Source organism: Geotrypetes seraphini, chromosome 3, assembly GCF_902459505.1.
Source record: "Geotrypetes seraphini chromosome 3, aGeoSer1.1, whole genome shotgun sequence".
NCBI classification, from domain to species: domain Eukaryota; kingdom Metazoa; phylum Chordata; class Amphibia; order Gymnophiona; family Dermophiidae; genus Geotrypetes; species Geotrypetes seraphini.
Genome location: NC_047086.1, coordinates 402,456,658 through 402,481,960, shown reverse-complemented (window position 1 = coordinate 402,481,960; position 25,303 = coordinate 402,456,658). Strand labels below are relative to the sequence as shown.

General features: G+C 41.1%; 1 protein-coding gene across 2 annotated transcripts in view; it reads left to right on the top strand.

The window, feature by feature from the left end:
* Nucleotides 1-25,303, top strand: part of CMTR1 (cap methyltransferase 1) — a 289,978-nt gene that overhangs the window by 175,870 nt on the left and 88,805 nt on the right. For both annotated transcript variants that reach the window (XM_033935382.1, XM_033935381.1), the window contains 3 exons: nucleotides 11,129-11,308; nucleotides 19,550-19,606; nucleotides 20,678-20,735. In XM_033935382.1, the coding sequence (XP_033791273.1) occupies nucleotides 11,129-11,308; nucleotides 19,550-19,606; nucleotides 20,678-20,735 (295 nt within the window). The remainder of the gene's footprint in view (nucleotides 1-11,128; nucleotides 11,309-19,549; nucleotides 19,607-20,677; nucleotides 20,736-25,303) is intronic.

Here is a 25,303-nt window from a genome sequence, read left to right as displayed (position 1 = left end):
AATAGCTAACACATATACAAAAGATGATGCAAGCTTAACAGAGTCTTTTAATCCTTTTAGTACTGGACCCCAACACGATTTGTGTTTTGGCTTAGAAAGCCTTCCTCAGGGGTGTATAAAAGAAGCCTATAAAACAAAACAGCAAAAATGTATATACACATAAAAACGAAAAACCATGGCGATCTGAGAGCAGGACGCGGGAGATCCAAGATGGCGATCTGAGAGCAGGACGCGCTGAGCTGCGTGTCCCAGGATCGCATTTGTTGGAACTTTTCTAGCGGTTTTCACTTACCGCGATGCCGAAGAGACGGGGCCGGAGTGCCGCTTCTGCCTCGCGGCGTCCTGGAGCCCCGGGTCTCGGGAACATACACGAACTCCTGCGGCGCATGCAGGAGGTCACAGCGACGTCGGATGGCGGCCCGCAGAGGACACAGGGAGGCGAACCCGTTGTGGATGCTCCTGGGCCCGATACTATGCTGAGCCCCGACGTTAGGGCACCGCCCCCACAGCCCCAGACGACCAGCTCTCCCAGGGGTGGGGAAACCCCGGATTCACTGGTTTTCTCCTCTCCAGAGGCAAGGAAGGATTTACTGGAGAGCTCGGAGGTTGGGGCCCACCTTTCCAGGGCCCCCATGGAGATGTCTGGGGGAACACCATCTCAATATGAGGGGGAAGGACAGAAGACTCCCCTCGAAGGACTTCAGGACGGTGAGCAATTTACACTTACACAAACTCCAATTGTACTGATTAAACCTGCAGAAGTGACTTTAGACTTTATTTGGGACTTAATGGCTGGTTTTGTTAAAAATATTACTCCTACATTTCAACAAATTGAAGGGAAAATTAAGGAACATGATAAGGAACTGAAGAACTTAAGAGAAGAAACGAATACTTCTAACTCATCTATTCAAAAAATAGAAAAAGAAATTGAATCATCGAAACAAATTCAAGAGACCTTAGTTAAAGACAATATTAACCTAAGGAAGAAGATTGAAATGCTTGAGAACAACTCACATAGCAATAATTTAAGGTTAATTAACTTTCCAAGACTCGAGTTAGTAACACCTAGAGATATGCTTAAGAGATATCTAATGGAGAATTTAGAGATACCAGAGGATTCATTACCACCATTCTCAAGGGTTTATTATTTGCCTGATAAAGAACAAAATCAACAACCAAAAGTAAAATCTTCAGATCAAGAACCCTTAAACATTTCACAGATTTTAGAAACATCTGAGAAGGATTTAGCATCACCAGCCACTATGATTATTACTTTAGCTTTGCCAATTGATAAAACATGGTTGTTAAAACTTTACTTTAAAAATAGACAAAAAAGCTTTCTTGGTTATAAAATACAAATGTTCCCAGATTTGGCACGGGAGACGCAAAGGCGCCGCCGTGAATTTCTTCTTTTGAAACCTGGGGTTTTATCTTTGGGGGCAACTTTTTATTTGAGACACCCGTTTAAGTGTATTGTATATTACCGTACTTTTAAATATGTGTTTTTTGAACCATCACAATTGAGCAACTTCGTGGCTATGTCTCGTCTGAATGTTAACAATCTTTGAGCCCTATAATTTGGATATTGTGACCCCATCTCAATGCTATAGCTCTCAGTTTCTTGTTATTACTGTTTTTCTATATAATTTCGCCAAGTTTCTTTAATTCTTGGATCTTAATTTGTGGACTTGAGCATAAATAGTATATTTGTTAACTTAGGAATTACCGTATATTACTATTGTATTTGATATCCATTAAGTTGAAATTAATAAAAAAAACAACAAAAAAAATGAAAAACCATACATGGAAATGAATTTGGATAATAAAGGATAATCTGGTGGGCAAACTTAGGCTCTATTTACAAATATGAAAAAATGAATGCGGAATTGTTAGGGAATAATAAGGCATTTAAATTAGTGTGGGCCTGTTGGCAGCTTTTATTGCATCTATATAATTGATTTCTCTCTTTAATATAGGTTTGTTTTCCATGCACATCCAGGGTGGGAGGGAGGGGTGGAATTTAGTGTTACTATAAATAAGAGTAGGTTACTGATAAATTAAGTATATTTACATTATTGATTAAGTAAAAGGGATGGGGAAAATAATGACTTTAAATTCTGTAAGTTAAATGTGCTTCTTTCTGTTTTTGTTATGCATTGTTCACACTTGAAAATTAATAGATTAATAAAAAAGAATACTCAGCTATAACTTTTATATGACATTCTACTTTAAATCTCTGGTTTAGAAACTTTCTCACAATACATATCCACAGAATATTTGGAATCTTTCCAACTTATTACCAATGATCTCCTTGAAACACATAAATTTATGGTTTGAGGGAAATCCACTGCTTATTCCTAGGATAAGCATCTTAAAATGTTGTACTACTTGGGATCTAGCCTAGTTACTTGGGACCTGGATTTTCTACTGTTGGAAACAGGATGCTGGGTTTGATGGACCTTCAGTCTGTCCCAGTGTGGCAGTTCTTATGTTCAGTCTTTGATGCATTTGACGTCACATCAAGAACATCAGCAGTGTTTTTAGCCATGAGAAGACCACGAGTCTATAGCCATGAGCTTCAGTCCTGGATGCCAATGTTTGGCCAATATTCCATGTCTTGGAGAAGACTTGTTCAGAGACAAAATAGAGGAGGCCACCCAAAAAATTAAGACATGAAGACTCTATGGTCACCTTATCCTCTTATAAATTGTCCAAACATCTAAAAGGTTTTTTACCCTAGACACGCCTCCTATTACAACAAGAGAAGATACACTCAACCTGCTACGTCCTCTAGAGCAGTGATTCCCAACCCTGTCTTGGAGGACCACCAGGCCAATCGGGTTTTCAGGCTAGCCCTAATGAATATGCATGAGAGAGATTTGCATATAATGGAAGTGACAGGCATGCAAATCTGCTCCATGCATATTCATTAGGGCTAGCCTGAAAACCTGATTGGCCTAGTGGTCATCCAGGACAGGGTTGGGAACCACTGCTCTAGATGTCTTGGACAAATGCAAAGATGTCTTGGACAACAGAGGACTCAGAAATCTCAAACCCAGGCTCAGCAAAAGTTCCAACAGTCTTTTTGACTTTCTTCTAGAGAACTTAGCTAGTGTGTCCCAGCTTGTCTCTCACACTCAACCTGATGGAGGCTGTCTAACTCACTTTTACAAATGGTGAACCCTTATAACCACCAATCATTGGGTTTCACAAATAGTAAGACAGGCTATGCCTCTTTTTCCAGAAAAAACCTTCAAATCATCCTCCACTAGAGTCATTATTTATCTACCATCGGAAAACCCTACTCCACCAGGACCTCTCAGCCCTTTTCCATCTCAATGCCATATAACAAGTTCCCTTGCAAGAAAAGGGCCAAGGGTTCTGTTCCAAATATTTCCTCATACTGAAAAAGACCAGAGGTCTCCGTCCAATCCTAGATCTTGAGCTCTTAACAAATATTTGGTAAAGGAGAAATCTTGCATGGTCTCTCTGTGAGCCCTGTTACCTCTGTTAGAAAAGAACAACTAGCTTTGTTTTTACTACTACTATTAATTATTTCTATAGTACAGTGGTGCCTCACACAACGAACTTAATTCGTTCCAGGAGCAAGTTTGTTATGCGAAAAGTTCGTTATGTGAAACGCGTTTTCCCATAACAATACATGTTAAAAAAAATAATTCGTTCTGCAGCATAAAATATGCTAAGATGACATAAAAAAAGATAAATTTGTCAAAATGGTGGTCTTGCTGAGGCCAAACTCTTTGACGAGGTCACACTGTTTTACCCCACATTCACTCCTTCTAATTATTTCCCGTTTCATTTCAACAGAAATCACCTTCCTGTTTTTTTTAGAAGCCATGATATATAAAAAATATTGAGTTTATCTTAAAAGGACGACTGTATACAGTGAGAGAGGGCAGTTAAGCGCAGTGACTAACGACTGCCTGCAGTGCCTGCGCGGAAGGATGCAATACATCGGCAGCTCGGGCGACTTCGTTGTGTGAAACGAAGTTCGTTGTGTGAAGTTCGTTGTGTGAAACGAAGTTCGTTGTGTGAATCAAGACATGAAGTTCGTTGTGTGCAGCGTTCGTTGTGCGAGGCGTTCGTTATGCGAGGCACCACTGTACTACCAGATGCACACAGTGCTGTCACAAAGAAGAAGAAAACAATCCCTGCTCAAAAGAGCTTATGATCTATTCTAAACAGTTAAGGAGAATGGTTATCAGCTGGCTGGGTTGGAGGGCAGTCGAGTAGGGTTAAGGATTGAAGGCTATATAAAAAAAGTGGTTTTCAGTCTGCTTTTAAACAAGGGAAGGGACTTGACAGACAAACTCAGGTAATTTATTCCAGGCATAGGGAGCAGCTAGATGAAAGGAACGAAGTCTTGAATTGGCAATGGAGGAGAGGGGTAAAGCTAAGAGTGGCTTATCTGAGGAATGGAGTTCTATGGGAGGTGTATAAGGAGAGAGAAGCGAGGAGAGATATTGAGGTGCAGTAGAATGAACATACTTGTTAGGTCAACAATAAGATCTTGAACTGTATGCGATGGCAGATAGGGAGCCAGTGAACTGACTTAAGGAAAGCAGTGACATGAGTGTAATGAGGTTGGTAGAAGATGAGTCATGCAGCAGAGTTTTCCACATATTGCAAAGGGAAGAGGTGACACTGAGGGATACCAGTTAGAAGTAGATTGCAGTAATCTAAGTGTGAGGTTACAAGAGCGTGGACAAGAGTCCGGGTAGTGTGCTCAGAGAGGAAGGGGCAAATTTTTAGACCTCAAAGAAGCTTACACACACATTCTCATTTCTCCCAGCCCACAGGAAATATCTGCTTTCGAGTGGGAACACTCCACTTTCAATGCAAGTTGCTTCCATTTGGACTCACCTCAGCACCCAGAATATTCATGAAATGTTTAGAAGTAGCTACTTTCAAACTCTGCTCTTGTGCATTTCATGTATTCCCTTATTTGGATGACTGGTTGATCAAGGCCTTGTCACCTCAAATTGCTCAACTGGCCATGGATTCCATTCTACGTCTTCTGGAAATTCTTGGTTTTGCAGTCAATTACGAGAAATCCCACTTATAGCCTACTTAAACTCTAGAGTTCATTGCATTTCTGGACACCACTCAGGCTTGTGCCATCCTCCCACAGCAGAGACTAGATACTCTCATACAGATATGCCAAAAAGTCTCCAGTCTCCAACTATGTGGTAGGGTGGTATATAAAAATAAAATTATTAAAAAATTATTATCACTGCATGCCAAATGATGCATCTTCTGGGTCACATGGCATCTACAGTTCTGTGACTCCATTTGCATGTCTACATTTCAGGGAACCACAATGGTCTCTCGGTCTCTGTTCTCCAGAACCTTTTCCCAAAAGTGACAAAGTTCTGAGATTGCTGGATGTTCACAGTGTTCTCGAAGTGACAAATGAGTTTCAACAGTCGGATCATCTTTGTGCTGGAGGGTTCTAATCGCCAGGGCCAACAAGCTTCAAAAATGACTATTTCTAGATGGATTTGTATGGATATTTCTTTTGCTTATATCGGAAATGTAACATGACCTTCCATTAGGAGGGTAGCATCCTCCTGGGTGCGTGTAGAACAGTTTCCCCTGAAGAAATTTGTAGAGCAGCCACATAGTCCTCTGACATACTTTCACAAAGTTTCATAAGGTGGACATAGTGACCAGACTGGATACCACATTTGGGTATTCAGTACTTTCCGCAGGCTCATCTGTCCCACCCTATATTCTGGGCACTACTTTGATACATCCCACAGGTTCAAGAATAATGTGCCTATTTTACTAGAAGGGAAGATTAGGTACTCACTTTGATAATCTAGTTTTGACTACCTGGCTCATTGGAAGATTTTCCAAGGGCTGCCGAGCAGGGATGGTGTGCATCTATCAAAGAAAGAAAGAAGTGTTTTTGGCAGCAAGCTGGCTAATCTACTGAAGAGGGATTTAAACTAGAAGCGATGGGGCAGCAGTCCTGGCGGAGTTATGCTGTCTTATGGTGCATTTCGAAAAGCAATTAAGTCAGCGTTGTTTGATAAATTCATTTCCTAAATGTGGATATTACGGTTAACAAAATTTTACATTGAACATATTTAAGAAACTTGTTGTATTTTAATTATTTATTTGTATTTTTAATTATTTGTATTGTATTTCGCTGATTGTCCAGCCTTCTTTTGTGTAAACCGCCTAGAAATTGTTTGATTATGGCGTTCTAGAAGAATAAAGTTGTTATATAAAGTCCTCAAGTGAGTATAAGCCCTCAGGTAAGTAAATCACTGAATACCTCTACACGGATGAGAAAAGAGGGCAATATCTGGAAAGAAGGATATACTAATGCTCGAAGTCTGGGAAACAAGATTCTGGATCTAGAAACTGATGGAAGAAGAGGAGTTGGATATAGTGGCGATCATGGAGACGTGGTTCACGGAGAACCATGACTGGGATGTAATTATACCGGGCTATAATCTGTTCAGGAAAGACAGAGAAGGAAGAAAAGAAGAGGGAGTAGTGTTACATGTTAAAGATCATATTAAAGCCACACTGCAGGATCTGCAGGACCAGGAAGAGGCACTATGGATCAATTTGGAAAGAGGGAATGGTGAATATATTTACATTGGTGTGATATACAGGCCTCCTTCTCAGACAGAAGTGGATAGAGATTTAATAGTAGACATTCATAATATATCTCTAAAAAAGAGGAAATTTTCCTAATAGGTGATTTTAACATGCTGATTATTGATTGGGGTATCCCTATTGCAGGGTCTTCTAGCAGTAGGGAGATTCTGGTTTCTCTACAAGGAGAACTGTTCCAGCAGTTGGTAATGGAACCCACACGGGATGGGGTCATATTGGACTTAGTGCTTACAAACGGGGAAAGTATTTCTGATGTTACAATGGGTGATCATCTGGCATCTGGTGATCACTACATGTTACAGTTTAATATTAAGATGGGTATGGAGAGGGCTCATTCAAAAATAAAGGTTCTAGACTTTAAAAAAAAGCTAACTTTGTTCAGATTGGAGATTACGTCAATGAATTGTTGTCTGAAAGGAGTGGAAATGCAGTGGACAAAGCTGAAAGGAGTAATGTAAGAGCAACAAACCTTTTTGTGAGAAAAGTAAGAGGAAAAGAAGGCCGCTTTGGTTGTCAAAAGTAGTAGCTGAGAAGGTGAATACAAGGTTAGCTTTCATAAACTACAAAAGATTGCAGAGAGAAAGACAGGCAAAAATATCTGGAAAAGTTAAGAGAAGCTGGTCATGTAGTTAGGAAAGCAAAGATGCAAATGGAAGAAAAAATAGCTGACACAGTAAAATGGGGAGACAAGACATTCTTTTAGATATATTAGTGATAGGAAGAAGTGCAAAAGTGGCATTGTGAGACTCATTTTTCAGATTCTTGTTTTCTCATTTGATTCCCTATTCACTCAGGAGGGAGCTGTGTTCCTCCAATCAATCCTTACTGTCTATTCCATCCTTTAGGCAGCTGTTTTTGGATATTTACAGAGTCTCTAGTTTTTTCTGTAATGGCTCCAACTCTCTGTAACTTTCTTCCATTATATCTGTGAACAGAGAAATCTTTTAAGTCTCACTTGAAATCTTATTATTTCAAAATGGTATTTGAACCTAGTTCCTAATAGTTAGTCACTTCACAACTTTTTGACATGACTTGTGACTACAGAGTCTTTGCTACTTTTTCTCAATAATTCTGACTAGGTTGTTAATTTCCCTGTAACTTTTTCAGACTACTTGTGACCAGGTAGTCACCATCTTATGCTTATCTTTACTTTTCTTTCTTCCTATTCTTTTCGTATCCTATCCTTTTGTTCCTATCCTGCTTGTTTTTCCCTTAAGATATTGTAAACCTTTCCTGCCCTTTTCATCTTCTTTTGGTTAATTTGTCTGTGTACATTCCCCTTGTTATATTTTTATTTTAAATATAGCCCACTGTTTTTATTTATTGTATACTGCTTTAATTTGACTTTTTTGTTAAAAATGGCAGTATATCAAAATAACTAAGAAATTGCTTAACAAATATTTCTGTTCTGTGTTCAGAGGTGAAGTGCCGGGAACGGGACCACAGAAGAGAAACGTAAATAGGGATGGAGAAGTGGTAGACCCTGATCGATTTTCAGAGGGTTGTGTTTGTGAGGAACTAGCTAAAATAAAAGTAGACTAACGGCCTCTTTTACAAAGCCGCGCTAGCAACTATGCTAATGGCCCCAAAGCCCATAGAGATTTAAAGGGCTTCGGGGCTGTTGCCGCGCAGCAACCACTAGCGCGACTTTGTAAAAGAGGCCGGTTGGTGTACATCCGAGGGTGCTGGAGGAACTTAGGGAAGTTCTTGTGGCTCCGTTGACTTATCTTTTCAATGAGTCTCTAGAGTCGGGAGCAGTACCGGAAAACTGGAGAAGGGCGGATGTGGTCCCTTTCCACAAAAGTTGAAGGAAGGAAAAAGTAACATAGAAACATAGAGTATGACTGCAGAAAAGGGCCATCAGCCCAATAAGTCTGCCCACTCGAAGAATCCTCCCCCCTTGACATACCCATGACCCACCCATAAGAACATAAGAAATGCCTTCACCGGATCAGACCTTGGGTCCATCTAGTCCGGCGACCCGCACATGCGGCGGCTAAGCTAGGTGTTGCCTGTTGAAGACCCATATCCCGCAATGTGATTTGCAAGAAGGTGAGCCTCCAACTTGCCCTTGAATCCCAGAATGGTGGTTTCCGTCACAACCTCCTCCGGGAGAGCATTCCAAGTGTCCACCACTCGCTGTGTGAAAAAAAAACTTCCTTGCTCTATCCTTGTGTACATCCCCTTGGAGCTACATGTTAAAGCAGTTACATATACCTTTATAAATTACCACATAGTGCACATAACTCCATGCACCCAGTTATAGAATTGCCTAGCATTGCTAGTTCAGTAAGTGCATCTATAGCTATAAATATACCTTCCAGAATGGGTAATTGCTGATTTGCTTCCAGCTTTGATTGAAAAATATTTTCTATAATAACTCTCTAGGGAATTACAGGCCAGTAAGTCTGACTTAGAGAATGACATGGGGGAAAACTTTATCACCATCTCCGCCCCCGTGAGCTCAGTCCCCGCCCTGTCGAGCTCGGTCCCTGCAAACCATCTGATCCCATCCACACAAGCCTGGAATAGTTTTGTACTGAACTTATTTTATTAAAGTTGAAGTAGGCCGCTGTCCAGGCCTACCTCGAAATGGAGACCTCACACGCTATATACTGGTTTCAATAAGTATATATTTATTAGCAAATCAGTAACAGCTTACAAGAATAAATCATTCAGCATATAGAGTAACAGAATGTGATCTTCAGGCCTGAGGATCCTCTGATGTCTGTTCTGATTACTTCTGCTTATAGGCCTGGTTTTATACATTTCTTGGTGGTCAACACCACGTTGGCCTAAATCACATGATACATCTTTATTGGTTATTTTCTTATACGTCATTACATAAGTAGATTCATTTATTGGCTTATATATTTGTGTCATGCTATACGTCTGTTCAGTTTACCGTAAGGCCTAACCTTTTCCCGCAAATGCCCCTTTCCCTTACCATATAAGCAATTCCGAGTCTCAAACCCCCTGTATTACACAAGGACTTACAAGGATTTTATACTAGAACTTTCCATGATTTTCTTCTTCTTTCCATCTTCCTTTTCCTCTCAAAGTATAAAAAGAAACAATATTCTGTGCAATTGTCATGATTACAGTTGACTACACCTAAGTGCACGTTGGTTAAGGGAATGCTTCGATTATCCGCAGACTACCACTGCCGTGGTCCAGCTTTTTTTTTTTTTTTTTTTACATTAAAATCAATGGACGTAAACTCTGGATATTTGCAATTCTGATAAGCACACAATCCACAGGTCACTCGTCCTAAGATATGTGATGGCAGTGATAGATGCAAGCATGGAATCCAGCCCCCAAGCTGCTGATCTTGCGAGAAAAATGATGGTGCTCGACTCTCTTCACATGGTACTCTGATTAAGCGCATGCTCCATTTAAGCGCACGTGGGCTTGCACTTAAGTGGAGTCGACTGTATACAAGATTAATTGCATTCATAGTGATATTACTACATTGATATTATTTGAAAATTGGTGTAATCAACTTGCAGTTATTTAGTCCGATATCCTCTAACAAATGTAAGCTCATGTAAACAAAAGTGAAACGGTATGGTGTCTGTGTTAGTCCAATCTTCAAGGTAATATGGTAATATGTAGAAATAAAAAAAAAGAATAAAAACACCACCTTTTTTATTGGACTAATTTAATGTAGTTTGATTTGCTTTCAAAGATAACTCCTTCCTCCTCAGATCAGAAATAAGCAAATGTTGACAAAATCAGTATATATAAGGGAAATGTGAAAGCATTTCAGTGATAGTTGGAAACAGAGGTTACAAAGCAATTTAATTTCCTTTGTAGTGAGAAAGAAAGCCAAGGTCTTTGTTAAGTAGGACTGTTCAGTTTGGTTTCTTTTTCTATACATTTGCCTTTTCATGTGACCATATGCAATATATTCCATCTTGAGTGAAATGGTATAGTGGCCATGTTAGTCCACTCTTCAAGGTAATATGTAGAAATAGAACAAAGTCAGTCCAATAAAAAGGTATTATTTTTTCCTTTATGGTTTTGTTTTATTTCTACATATTACCATATAAGCAAAAAAAAAATATTCTCAATAATTTTCTAGAGTTAAGGATAAGACAATACATTGGGAATATTTTAAGTTGTTACTTTTACACATTGGTATATAGCCTTTCTTGTTTTTTCTCATATCTTCTAAGGAGAGTCAGTTGTCTTGAATGCAAATGTCAACCTTTTACAAAGCAAGATGCTCTTCTGGTCATAGATCTCCAGCCTTCAAGGTTTTACAGACCATGGAAGTATTTCTCTTGATTAGAAAAGGCTTTTAATTATGAACTCAGAAGAGAGAGAGAGAGAAAGGCCTAAGAATTCAGATTTGAGTTTCTGTTATATAATAAAGAGAAAACCCAGTTTTTGCTGTTAGTGAACCTCGGAAAAGTTCAGGAAAATTTCTTGACTACTTTACTTTATATCTATCTTGTTTTTTTACTTTCAGGTATATAGTGTGTCGAAGTTTGAAGCTAGGCATTGATGATGTGCGGGATTATCTCTTCTCTGTGAATATGAAACTGAACCACCTACGCAATTCTGATCAAGATGTCAATCTCATTGTTCCCATCAAAGTAATCAAGGAAGACCATGAGTTTTCTGAGTATATGATCAAATCAAATGAGAGGTAAGTATAAGCAACATGGTAGATGTCGTGCGTGCAGAATAAAGCTGTGTGCAGATGATGTAAACATTTATAACTTGTATTATTATTATGATGATACCTTCATCTTCTACACTTAAGTTTTCATCAACTGCTTCTGACCATTTAATACCCAGCTCAGTGAAGCTGGTTTGACTCCATATCTTACTTGAAATTCAAGGATTATTTTTCTTTTCTGGCTTCCAGATCATGGCATGCTTTGGTAGGTGCTAAACTAAACTAAAATTTAGTTTTATAGACCGAGTCATCAACCAAGAGGAGCTCAACTCGCTTAACAACAATGTAAAACATAATACATAAGTTTGACAAGGAAAAGTAGACTGAGATAGTTAATTTCCCAAAATGTTTAGCAAACAAAAAAGTTTTCAGAACTTTCCGGAATAAAGCAAAAGGTGCTGTGTATCCTTTCTTTGTAGGTGCCCAAATCATTTGAGTTAAAATTCCTGCTGGGTCATTTCATGTCAAGTGATCCAGAGCTCCTCACTTGACCATCTCAGAAATCAATAAAAAAAATTTTCAGATGTTATGTTAGGATCTCTAATGAAGATATCTAAAGTTTTGGGACATGATCTCAACTAGGTCCAGAGTTAGGAGGCCACTTTATTTGGGCCACTTTTTTGAATCCGCAGAAGATACTAAAAAGATATCCTCTTTGGATTCAGGTTATAGAAAGAACATTTGTACTAATTTAGTGACTTTATTGCATAATCCTCTTTCTAAATATCAAATGAGAAATCTTTATCAACTAAAATTTCCTACAATTTACAGTCAAGAAAGTGAAATCTATTAAACAATTTTCTTTGTCAATTCAATATCAACTTTTTCATTTTTAGAATCTTGGACCCTCAGTGTAGGGATCTGTAGCTAGCAGGGTTCTCCAATTCAGAGTACCTGCATAGCCATAATAATAGCCTTACTGGGTCAGACCAATGGTCCATCAAGCCCAGTAGCCCATTCTTACAGCCAATCCAAGTCACTAGTACCTGGTCAAAATCCAATGAGTAGCAATATTCCATGCTACCGATCCAGGGCAAGCAGTGGCTTCTCCCATGTCTTTCTCAATAACAGACTATAGACTTTTCCTCTAGGAACTTGTCCAAACCTTTCTTAAAACCAGCTAAGCTATCTGCTCTTACCACAACCTCTGGCAATGCGTTCCAGAGCTTAACTATTCTCTGAAAAAAATTCCTCCTATTGGTTTTAAAAGTATTTCCCTGTAACTTCGAGTGTCCCCTAGTCTTTGTAATTTTTGACGGAGTGAAAAATCGATCCACTTGTACCTGTTCTACTCCACTCAGGATTTTGTAGACTTCAATCATATCTATCCTCAGCCATCTCTTTTCCAAACTGAAGAGCCCTAACTGTTTTAGTTTTTCCTGCATTAACAGTTGTGGGCACTCAGAGACCATTCCCATGGAAGCAAGGTTTGCTCCTGATTTTGTCTGAACTTGAGCACAGGCTGTGGGATCCTGAGTCGGTCCTGAGGCCAGAATGGGTGCCAGCTGCATTTTTTTCTCCCCTCCCCCCAATCGACGCAAGTGATGCTGCAGGTGAGGTCTCAGTCCACCTCTTTGCGTCAGCTGTCAGCCCAAAGATACAAGCTTCAGGAATTTCCTTGCTTGTCTGAGATAGAAATCGTCTCTCCTCCTTAGCTGCAGGGGCAGCTGCAGCAGTTCCCAACACAAGCAGCCTATTCTGGTGAGGGGGGGGGGGAGGAGGGCACTGTAAATGGTGATTTTGAGGGTTTCTGGGCCAAACATTTTTTGACGTTAATTTTTCTGCTTTGAGCCATTTTTGGCGCCAAAATCATTGTTGTGGCAGCCATTTTTGGATTTCATGATTTGAATTGAAAAGCCTCTATCTGCCTTTATTTGCTTTTGATTTTGCAAAAAAATAATTAAATTTGGACTCCTCCAGCTCTGATACCCCTGATTCAGATTTTCTGCTGGATGACCGACAAAGGACTCTCCTTTTTTCACGTGCCACGGAGCATGTAAGGGGGCAGGTGCCACTGGCTCAGCTCCCTTGAGAATTTTAGGATTGCAGATGGATTGTTCTGGAAGAGTTAGGACCTTCACAGAGGTGGTGTAGTCAGACTTCTTCTAGTTTCCTCAGTGAAGAACTGCCACATAGAGGACATGGGATTCTTGAGGCAAAAGGAGCATCTGCAGGGGAAGATGGCTCTGATGGGCATGTTTTTACTCCAGAATTTGTGAGTCTGTTGTATGATGCCTAATTGAATTAAAAGAATCAGTCCACCTGTTCTGTGACCGCTCAGGTGGTAACGTTGGGGGTGGGGGTGGAGGACATTCCAGGAGTGCTGGATCTAGTAGGCAGGGTGCAGCCGCAGAACCAGAAGTCCAGTCGGAAAGAGACTGGGATGATTCCCTCCCAGAGTGAGCCTTCCATTTTTTTGCAGGCTCAGAATCTCACATGGAGTCAGCAGGTCGTGGTGGCTTTGGACCAGAGAGATGATCTGACAGTGCGCAGGATTTTTAAGTCTGCTGGTCTTAGTTGTTGTCACAGAGGCTTTGCAGGAATTGAAGCTAGAGTTTTCACAAGCCTCTGCTGCTCAATCTTCAGTAATGAGTTGCTCTTAGGCTCAGACCACATGCTTTCCTTCACATCTAGATGTCATTGTACTCCTCACAGAGCATTGTGAGACCCTGGAGGGGGTCCTTGAGGTTGGCTAAAACCATGACAAAGCTGAACCCAATGGCATTGGAGTTTCAACATAAGAACATAAGAATTGCCGCTGCTAGGTCAGACCAGTGGTCCATCGTGCCCAGCAGTCCACTCACGCGGTGGCCCCCAGGTCAAAGACCAGTGCTCTAAATGAGTCCAGCCTCACCTGCATATGTTCCAGTTTAGCAGGAACTTGTCCAACTTTGTCTTGAATCACTGCAGGGTGTGTTCCCCTATAACAGACCCCGGAAGAGAGTTCCAGTTTTCTACCACTCTCTGGGTGAAGAAGAACCTTCCTTACATTTTGTATGGAATCTATCCCCTTTCAACTTTAGAGAGTGCCTTCTCGTTCTTCCTACCTTGGAGAGGGTGAACAATTTGTTTTTATCTGCTAAGTCTATTCCCTTCAGTATTTTGAAAGTTTCGATCATGTCCCCTCTGTCTCCTCTTTTAAAGGGAGAAGAGGCCCAGTTTCTCCAATCTCTCACTGTACGGCAACTCCTCCAGCCCCTTAACCATTTTAGTCGCTCTTCTCTGGACCCTTTTGAGTCCTTCTTCATGTATGGCGACCAGTGCTAGACGCAGTACTCCAGATGAGGGCGCACCATGACCTGGTAAAGCAGCATGATAACCTTATCCGATCTGTTCGTGATCCCCTTCTTAATCATTTCTAGCATTCTGTTCGCCCTTTTCACCGCCGCCGCACATTGCGCGGATGGCTTCATCGACTTGTCGATCAGAACTCCCAAGTCTTTTTCCTGGGAAGTCTTTCCAAGTACCTCCCTGGACATCCTGTATTCATGCATGAGATTTTTGTTACCAACATACATCACTTTACACTTATCCACGTTGAACCTCATTTGCCATGTCGATGCCCATTCCTCGAGCCTGATTATGTCACTTTGCAGATCTTCGCAATCCCCCTGTATCTTCACTACTCTGAATAACTTCGTATCGTCTGCAAATTTAATCACCTCACTCGTCGTAGCAATGTCCAGATTGTTTATAAAGATGTTGAAGAGCACGGGTCCAAGCACTGAGCCCTGCAGCACCCCACTGGTGACGCTCTTCCAGTCCGAGTATTGTCCATTTACCCTCACTCTCTGTTTCCTATGCTCCAACCAGTTTGTAATCCACGTATTTCACCCTCGATTTCATGGCTCGCAATTTTCTGAAGTAGTCGTTCATGTGGAACCTTGTCGAATGCCTTCTGAAAATCCAGATATATAATGTTGACCAGGTCACCCTTGTCTATCTGCCTGTTTACTACCTCGAAGAAGTTCGTCAAACAAGATCTGCCTTTGCTGAAACCGTGCTGGCTGGTCCTCATCAGATTGTGTCCGTCAAGGTGATCAATGATGCTGTCCTTTATCAGCACCACTACCATCTTTCCCGGTACTGAGGTCAGACTCACTGTGTAGTTTCCTGGATCTCCCCACAAACCTTTTTTGAAGATCGGCGTAACATTCGCCACCTTCCAGGCTTCAGAATCTTTCTCAATTTGTTCGACAGATTGATGACCCTCAGATGGATGCCATCCGGTCCCGGGGATTTATCATTCTTAAGCCTATCAATCTGCCTGCATACCTCTTCTAGACTGACTGTCAACCCTGTCAGTTTCCCGTCTTTATTTCCTCCATATAGCCTGATGAGTTCCGGTATGCTGTGTAGATCCTCTTCGGTAAATACAGACGCAAAAATGTCTTCAGTTTGTCTGCGATTTCTTTGTCCTCCTTTAGCACCCTTTATACCATGGTCATCCAACGGTCCCACCGCTTTCTTCGCGAGTCGTTTCCCCTTAATATATCGAAAGAACGGCTTGAAGTTTTTCGCCTCTTGGCTATTTTTTCCTCGTCTCCTCCCCTTTTACTGCCTTATTGCACCTGTGTTGATGTTTGTGCTTTTTCCAGTTTTCGTCCGTTCTTGACCTTTTCCATTCCTTAAATGAAGTTCTCTTGTCTGATCTCTTCCTTCACCTCTACAGTGAGCCACGCCGGTTCCTTGTTCTTTTTCCTCTTGGATCCCTTGTTGATACGAGGTATATATAGATTTTGCGCCTTGGTGACTGTGTCCTTATAAAGGGACCTTGCTTGCTCTAGCGTTTTTACAGTGCTTATCCGCTTAATCTTCTTCCCCACCATGAGTCTCATCAATTTCTTGTCACTTCTAAGATTGACTCCTCAGTAGCGCAGGTTACCAAATATTGTTCTCTGCCCAGCAAGGGAGGAGTGGTTCTCAAAGATGCTGTGGATTGCAGACTGAATTCAGTCCTGAAAAGGTAATTTGAGGCTTTAGCATAAGGATTGAAAGCGGCGGCAGCAGCAGCATCCTTTGTTGTATGTGCTTGTCATACCAGTTTGTCAGCTTCTTGGTTGGACGATGACACTTACCTCCCAATTAGTTCTGATGGGAGTGGCTCTTATAGCAGATGTATAATATGTCATGTTCAGGGTGATGAGTAAGGTTGCTTCTTATTCTTTTTCCGCCTGCAAAATGCAACGGGCAAGAGATTCAACATCTGAAGCCACATTGAGCAAGCTACCTTTTAAGGGGTCAGTGCTCTTTGGGAAGGGCTTGGATGATCTGATGTTCTCCGGAGACAAGCAGGGGAAAAGCAGGCACACTTGTTGGTTAAGTCCTCTGACTGAGTCTGATTGCCGGTGCTCTCCCCTAGCTAGGTAAGCTTTTGAGCTTACTGGGCATGTGCAAGAGTCCCTACACCTAGAGCCCTTCCCCTCCGCTTGTTAGGTTTTTCTTTGGCCACTCCTAACAGGTCACAGCTCGTTCCTATTTTCCTTAAAAAAAAAATTTAAAAAAATTTTAAAAAATTCTTAACTAAATTTAATTTAATGTTAGGTTTTTCCTTAGTTAAAAAAAAAACCCCAGGAGAAATGGGAGCTAACTGAACTAGTAATAGTAAATCTTTTTCCTTCAAAATAAAATTTAAAAAAAAAAGACTGGAGAGGAGCCAACAGAAATACTAAAGCATTGGAGGTTTTTGTTTTTTTTAAAGCAACAAACTCTGCTTGGCAACGGCGTCTGTTTTTTATTGGCAGGTGCTAGGACCTTGAGGGCGCTTTTTCCCTGACAGGAATACCTCAATGGATGACGCTTTGCGAACAGCGGCTCTCTGGACCAGAACTCCCAAGAAGGTGATGAAACCACCCACCGTTTTGCTTGCTCCCTCCCCCCAGGGTCCTATCTCAGTACCACAAGGGGAGGGAAGCCAATTTCTGCTGAAGCCGTCAGAGAAGAAAAAGCCAGCAGACTCGACAGGCCAACAGAAAAAGCTCCCAGTGCTTGACCACTGCAGTATGCCACTGCTGGCAGAATCAACGGCATGGAGCTCGATTTGTGAAGTGGAAGCAGCTGATATTTCAGTGAAAGCTCCCGCAGGCTCAGTTTCGGCCTCGCGGTCGTCTCCTAGCCTAAATCAGAAGACTTCATCCTCAACTTCAGGTACCAATTCAAAACTTGGTAAGCCCATTCTAAGTCAAAAAGGTAAGCTTCTCCAACTGCTCGCCTTGAAGACACTGTTCCTTCTAAGCGTCTCTCTCTCTCTCTGGTCTTGTGTCGGTTCTTCCTTCTCAAGGTTCAGAGTCCATTCAGTCCAGTTCATATTTTTCCTGCTTTTACAACGGTTTATGCAGGACACTGCTGCTTTGCTTCAGCATTCTCCTCCTATTCCTCCAGTTCTGGAGGCCCAGCAATGTTCAGCCTGTATGGAACAAATTCCTTCAGAAGACCATATGCTTTCAGGGTCCTTTAGTGTCATCTACAGACATGACTTGGGGTCCCTGCACTCCTGTCTGCTCCTCTCCAACACAAGGTGCTCCTTCCCTTCCAGATTGGTCAGATCCAGATGCAGTTCCTAATTTGGATCCTGATCAACCTCCTCAATTGTTACTCTCTATGCATCCAGTTCCAACAGAAGAATGCTCTTATGCAAAATTTTTGCAGAAGCTATACTTCAATCCTGTAAGACTCCAGTAAAGGAACTGGTCGCTCTTCTAATACATCAAGTTCTATAGGTCCTCCAGTTAGCTAATTGGCAAAAAAAATGTAGAAATGAAATAGGAGGTCCAAAAAGCACCTGGTCATGACCTTCAACAGCTCCCTCATCACTCAATGGTCTCTGAGTTGGCTATGACAGTGTTTCTCAACCTCTTCAAGCCAAGTATCCCCTAAGCCTAACAAATACTAACCGAGTACCCCCGCCCAAGCTCCATCCCTGACCCCACCCCCCATAATAATAGTACTAATTGTAATGCAGTTTCTTCCATCCATTTTTCATATACACACAATATAATCTTAATAATACATAATGATAACCATAAAATTAAATAACCACGAAGCAAACTGTAAGCACAGAAAATGTTAATTATCATTTATATTTGGGGGGGTTTTCCAAAGAGGTCAAGGCAGATGACTTTAAAATATACAATCAGTAACAACTTTAGAAAAATAGACAAATATAGTACAAAATATAGATAGCAGATATAAATTCACAAAACTGACTCATTTTGAGCACTAAATTGAAAATAAAATTATTTTTCCAACCTTTTGTTGTCTGGTGATTTCATGAGTCTGGTTTCATTTCCAATATTTCTTCCTTTCTGCCTCCTGCATGCTTCCTCTCCTCCGGACCCCATTCCCTCCCCTGAAGCCAACACGCTCCATTCTTCCCCCCCCCCCCCCCCAGCAGCAACTCCTGGCCATGGCGTGTGCAGCGACCGGCCCTTAAGCCTTCCCCCTGACAACAATTCTTACGTTGGAGAGAAGGTTCCGGGCCAGCCAATCACTAGAAGATCATGTTGGGGCTTATAACATTAGAACCATGGCAGTGTCCGCACTCCACATTCATTAAGAAGATTTGCAAGGCTAGGACCTAAATGTCCATGCGTTTACATTTTCTTGCCATTTTAGACATGGAATCTCAACGTAACAGATTTGGTTGATTTATCCCACAGGACCCAATTTTATCCCTCCTAGGGCCTACAGTTTTGTGGTTTGTTTTATATTAGAAAAGAAAAAGGTATTTACAAAAACATGTTCTTTGACTGTTGCTGGCTTATGTGTTGGGTTTTTTGTTTGTTTGTTTTTTTACCTCTTTGTTGCTTAGGGCAAAAGAAAAAAAGCCTTTAGGTGGTTGACATCACTCACTTGTGTGAATGATTATTTTGCTTTAAGGAGAAACTCTTCATTACATTTAAGCAACTGATTTTCACCAGTGCTTTGATGGCATTTTTTGTATTATTGGTTATTCTTTTTTTTCCATTACCTTTCTTTGCTGCAGAAATAAGTGAGAATATGTACTTACTCTCTTGGTTGTAGTTTATTTCTTGAACATCTTAAGCTGGAGAAGTTCTTAAAGTAGTGGGAAGAAATTGCAAAGAAGAATAAATTTTTCCTTCTTATGGATTCTATTATATTATATTTGATAGTGTTGACTACTGTTACTACAGTTTTTCTTAGCTGTCAATTTTCTGTTAATTTCATTTTTTACTTTTTTTTTTCCAGTCACTGTGAAGTTCAGATCAAAGCCTTAGCCAAAATTCATGCTTTTGTTCAAGATCCGTAAGTAAAAATTATTTCTTTTAAATGAAGGTTGTTGTGCATTCCCCTGGCTCATAATTGCTTTGAGTCCCATCATAGTTTCCATCAGTTTAAGGCTGTGGTTAGTTCTAAGCGGCATAAAATAGAAGACAGATCCACCTCAGATCTGAAGACAAACAACAGCGGAGGAGACTAAGAAACGTATAATCTATGGTGTTCAAGCAGATGGATTTATTAATGCAAAAGGTCGACTCGGCATGATTCTTGTTTCAGCCGCAAGGCCTGCCTCATGAGTCTGAAATGTTGATGAGAACTGTTATTGTAAATATGTAAATCAACACCTTATCAGAAAAGCCAAAATAAATGTATAACGGATGCATTGGGTTCCTCAGAACTGAGCCACACATTAGCCCTGCAGACCCTCTGCTGTCCTTTCACAATCCCATAGATGCTTCTGTCCAGACTCTGGCACAGTCAGCAGCCTGAGTGAATTACAGAGGTGCTGTAGGACCTTCAGCAGGAGGCAGCTTTTCCCAGTTCAAATTTTTCTCTGAGGATAGATTCCCCCCTCCTTCCAGGTTTCCTGAGGTGGTCCATCAGAATCCAGGTATCTTATGCAAGCTGTGTAATGGGAGATCCTGCATAAAAGATGAGCAACCGCAATGGACTTGCAGCTTGATTGCAGGGAGATCTTGAGCTGGTAATTAGAGAGGAATGCTGCTGCCAATGATGATGCTAGAGGTAAAACATTCCACTCTATTCCGAGGAGCCCAGTATGTATATAATACGTTTATTTGGCATTTCTGATAAGGTGTTGATTTGCGTTTTTACAATAACAGTTCTCATCAATATTTCAGACTCCTGAGGCAGGTTTTGTGAACAAAACACAAATCGTGTTGAGTCGACCTTTTGTATTAATAAATCCGTCTGTATGAATGCCATAGATTTTGCGTTTCTTCATCTCCTCCGCTCTTGTTTGTAGTTCTAAAGGGCAGCCATGGAAGTAGGAGTTTCAATTAACTATACTTGTAAATGTGGTAGGGCGTGAGGTATATGGGCACCATCCTCTAATAATCTGACCCTTTTGCTTAGGATCCTGAATGAGCCCCGACAAGCAGAAATCCGAAAAGAATGTCTGGAACTCTGGGGGGTGAGTACCATGCTGGGAAGCAAAGAATCTCATAGTGCTCCAGATTGCCACTTGCTCTGTTAATTCCTTGCTGCCCATTGCATTCATGGCTCTCAATATTAGTACTTCAGTGGGTATTCCTTGTCATCAGCAGTATATGAATCGAGAAACTGATGGACTATGTCTGTCTACCAGCAAGTGGAGATAGAGTTCAGTTGTGCTGTCTGTCTTATAGGATGGTGAGGCTTCTAGTCTGTTAATATACAAGGGGATGATGAAAAATTCTCAGCTCAACCAAGAAGAGAATAACTTGGAGCCACGAAACTTACAAGTTATTCCACATATTCACCACTAGGTTCAACACACTTGGCACATCGTGTCTGAAGTATCTGTAAACCCTTCCAAAAAAATACTGTTTAGTCACAAATACTGCTCCACTGCTGCAATCACCTCCGAATCACTCGAAAATTGTCACCCTTTCAAACTTCTTTTTTTTTTTTTTAGAATAAAGACACCACCCACTTCCAATTAACCAATGCCAAAACATACCCCCCTCCCCAGATGTACATGTTTTCCTCATTTATATAAATAAATTAATCCTTACAATATTTAGTTAATGGTTCCCAAACTTCCATAAATTTTTTATAATATCCCTTTTGAATGGCCATAAACTTTTCCATTTTAAAGACATAACATAGGATTTCCACCAGAATGAATAATTTAATCTATCCCAATTTTTCCAATTCTTTAAAATAAGCTCTTTTTAAGGTTTGGAATCAGAAAATAGAGTAGGGTGGATGGTCTGTGCACTGAAACCCCAACTGCGTCAAAACATCCATGTGAGCAGGTGCAGTGTCTTGCAAAAAGAGAACTTTGCACAGCTTCCTTCTCCTTTTTCCTTATAATACTTCCTTTAATCAGCACAGCAAATTACACTAGTATTCTGCACCTTGAAAGATAGTCAGTCAGTCATTACAACATCTTCCTGATCCCAAAACACTGTGGCCATGACCTTTCCTGCTGACTTTTAGGTCTTGAATTCCCTTGGCTTTTGAGGCCATTGCATGGACTGTTGTTTTATATTAGAATCATAGTGGTGTTTCATCAACAGTAACTAGTCATTCCAAAAGGTTGGTACCAGCTTGCTGAAAATGCTGCAAAATCAACTTGGAAGTGTCTACTCAACATTGTTTCTTGTCGGCATTCAAACATTTGGGCGCGTCTACATACCCAGCTGCTCATGGATTATACACCCAATACATTCTCTGTTTCAGTAGTTGTTTTAGTCATATTCGCCTATCTGTCAAAATCAGGTCATGAACATGGTCAACAATTTCAGGAATTGACACCATTTGAGGCCTCCCAGACCTTGCTGCATCTTAATAGAAACATGAAGGCAGATAAAGTCCAAATGGCCCATCCCCAGTAACCATTATCTCTTAATCTCTCCGAGAGATCCCACGTGCCTATCCCAGGCCCTTTTGAATTCAGACATAGTCTCTGTCTCCACCACCTCTTCTGGGAGATTGTTACATGCATCTACCACCCTGTAAAAAATTATTTCCTTAGATTACTCCAGAGCTTATCACCTCTTAACTTCATCCTATGCCCTCTCATCGCAGTTTCCTCTCAAATGAAATAGACTCGACTCATGCACATTTACATCTTGAAATCTCCATGCTGAAAGTTTGCACACCACCACTTCACTGTGGAGTATGGCGGGTATTTGTCACTCAATGTTTGCATCATACATTCATGGATTTCCTTTGACATTTTCTCCTGCAGGAATAGAAACATAGAAACATGATGGCAGATAAAGGCCAAATGGCCCATCCAGTCTGCCTATCCGTAGTAAATCATTCTATTATCTATTCCTCTCTCTGTGAGATCCCACGTGACTATCCTAGGCTTTCTTGAAGTCTGACACACTTCATGAGACTCAGAGTTTTACACTTGAAAATTCCACCCTCTCCATCGATCAATGATCTGAAACAATGTCAAAACTTAGCATTATGATTCTGCAAATTGGCACTGCAAAATAAAATAACACTCTTCAGCTACAGTGGCAAAATAACACTCAGAATGTAGGTTCAGCATTATCCGGCTCATGTTTCTGGTCCTGGTTCAGTTGAACCTGTGGGTATTAGGCTGCTACTGATGCCTTTTGGAGTACACCTAGTGATGGTAGGTTCCCTCCCCCTCTGGACATGCTTTCTCCTTTCTCACAGTAAAAACAAAAACAAAAAAATTCTGTCTTAGCACAGTATTATATTGTGAGTGGCCGTATTAGGAGGGGATTGAGTTTTTGGTCCAAATCCATCACTTGGCTATACAGAGAAACTGACTGCTTCCACTGCTCCTTTTAAAATTTTTATTACTGTTGGCTCCCTCCTTGTCGCAGTTTATTTTTTAGTTACCTCTCCCTTTGGAAACTGGCATTTTTCGCTAGCAGTTCAACCAGTAAACAGCTGTTCTCTGCGTTAGATCTCTCAGGGGATACTTTTATTTTTCCATTCCAGGTAATGGTGTACACATCAGATTCTCACACGGTGCTTTCCTCAAGCTCTTCTCTGGAGAAAACTTTGGTGACCATTTTAGAATCCTGTGGTTTCTCCTCTACACTAATTCCTCTCTAATTTCTACAGCTAAGCCTTCTGTAGTGTTAGTCTTCTCATGCTGCCATGTCTTTTTTGGTGGATTCTGATTCTCTAGTACTTTTTTCTCCAGACTTAACGAGTATTTAAGAACATAAGAGTTGCCATACTGGGAAAGACTAAAGGTCCATGAAGCCCAGTATCCTGTTTCCAAAAGTGGCCAATCCAAGCACCCAAAATAGTAAAACATTTTATGCTGCTTATCCTAGAAATAAGCAGTGGATTTTCCCAAGGCCATCTTAAAAATTGCTTATGGACTTTTCCAGACATTTTTAAAACCCTGCAAAACAAACTGCTTTTATCACATTCTCTGGCAACAAATTCCAGAGTTTTAATAATAATAATAATTTTTTAATAATTTTATTTCTTATATACCGCTATACCATAAGTTCAAAGCAGTTTACAACAAGATACATGTAATGAGAGTATGCGATGTTTACAACAAGAAACATATGTTTACAACAAGATACATAAGTTCAGAGCAGTTTACAAGAAGATACATGCAATGAGAGTAAGAGATGTTTACAACAAGATACATGCAGTGAGGGTAAGAGATGTAATGGGAAGAGAAAAGAACTTTCAGGGATACAAAATTACAAATGGAAGAGACTCAAGTTGGTTTGAATCAAAAGGATGTCTGTCAGAGATAGGGGTGCGGGGAAAAACAATTTGGGTGGAATACAATTACAAATGGAAAGAGCATGAGTTAATCTAAGATCAAGAGAAATTGGTGAAAGGGAAAGATGGCTGAGCAGATAGGATAAGAATTGGGATTAGTATGTGTTAAAGAAATGGGTCTTCAGTGATTTTCTGAAGTCAGCATATGAAGCGGCCTCGAGTATGGGTTTTGCGAGCCATGTGTTCAGTTTGGCTGCCTGGAATGATAACATTCTGTCAAGGAACTTCTTGTAGTGACATGATTTCAGTGATGGGTAATTAAAGAGATTTATTCTGCGAGAGCTCTTATTAGAGCAGTTGAGGATGAATTGAGAGGCGAGGTAAGTTGGTAGCATCCCAAAGACCGCTTTGTAGCTGATGCAGGCAAACTTGAAGAGTATTCTGGATTCCACCGGCCCTCACCGGCTCACGCGGCGGCCCTCTGGTCAAAGACCAGCGCCCTAACTGAGACTAGTCCTACCTGCGAACATTCTTGTTCAGCAGGAACTTGTCTAACTTTGTCTTGAATTCCTGGAGGATGTTTTCCCCTATGACAGATTCTGGAAGAGTGTTCCAGTTTTCTACCACTCTCTGGGTGAAGAATAACTTCCTCACATTTGTACAGAATCTATCCCCTTTCAACTTTAGAGAGTGCCCTCTCGTTCTCCCTACCTTGGAGAGGGTGAATAACCTGTCCTTATCTACTAAGTCTATCCCATTCAGTACCTTGAATGTTTCGATCATGTCCCCTCTCAATCTCCTCTGTTCGAGGGAGAAGAGGCCCAGTTTCTCTAATCTTTCGCTGTACTGCAGCTCCTCCAACCCCTTAACCATCTTAGTTGCTCTTCTCTGGACCCTTTCGAGTAGTACCGTGTCCTTCTTCGTGTACGGCGACCAGTGCTGTACGCAGTACTCCAGGTGAGGGCGCACCATGCCGGTCCAGCGGCATGATAACCTTTTCCGATCTGTTCTTGATCCCCTTCTTTATCATTCCTAGCATTCTGTTCGCCCTTTTCACTTCTGCAGCACATTGCGTGAATGGCTTCATCAACTTATCGATCAGAACTCCCAAGCCCCTTTCCTGGGAGGTCTCTCCAAGTACCGCCCCAGACATTCTGTATTCGTGCATGAGATTTTTGTTACCGACATGCATCACTTTACACTTATCCACGTTGAACCTCATCTGCCATGTCGATGCCCATTCCTCGAGCCTGATTATGTCACGTTGCAGATCTTCGCAATCCCCCTGTATCTTCACTACTCTGAATAACTTCATAT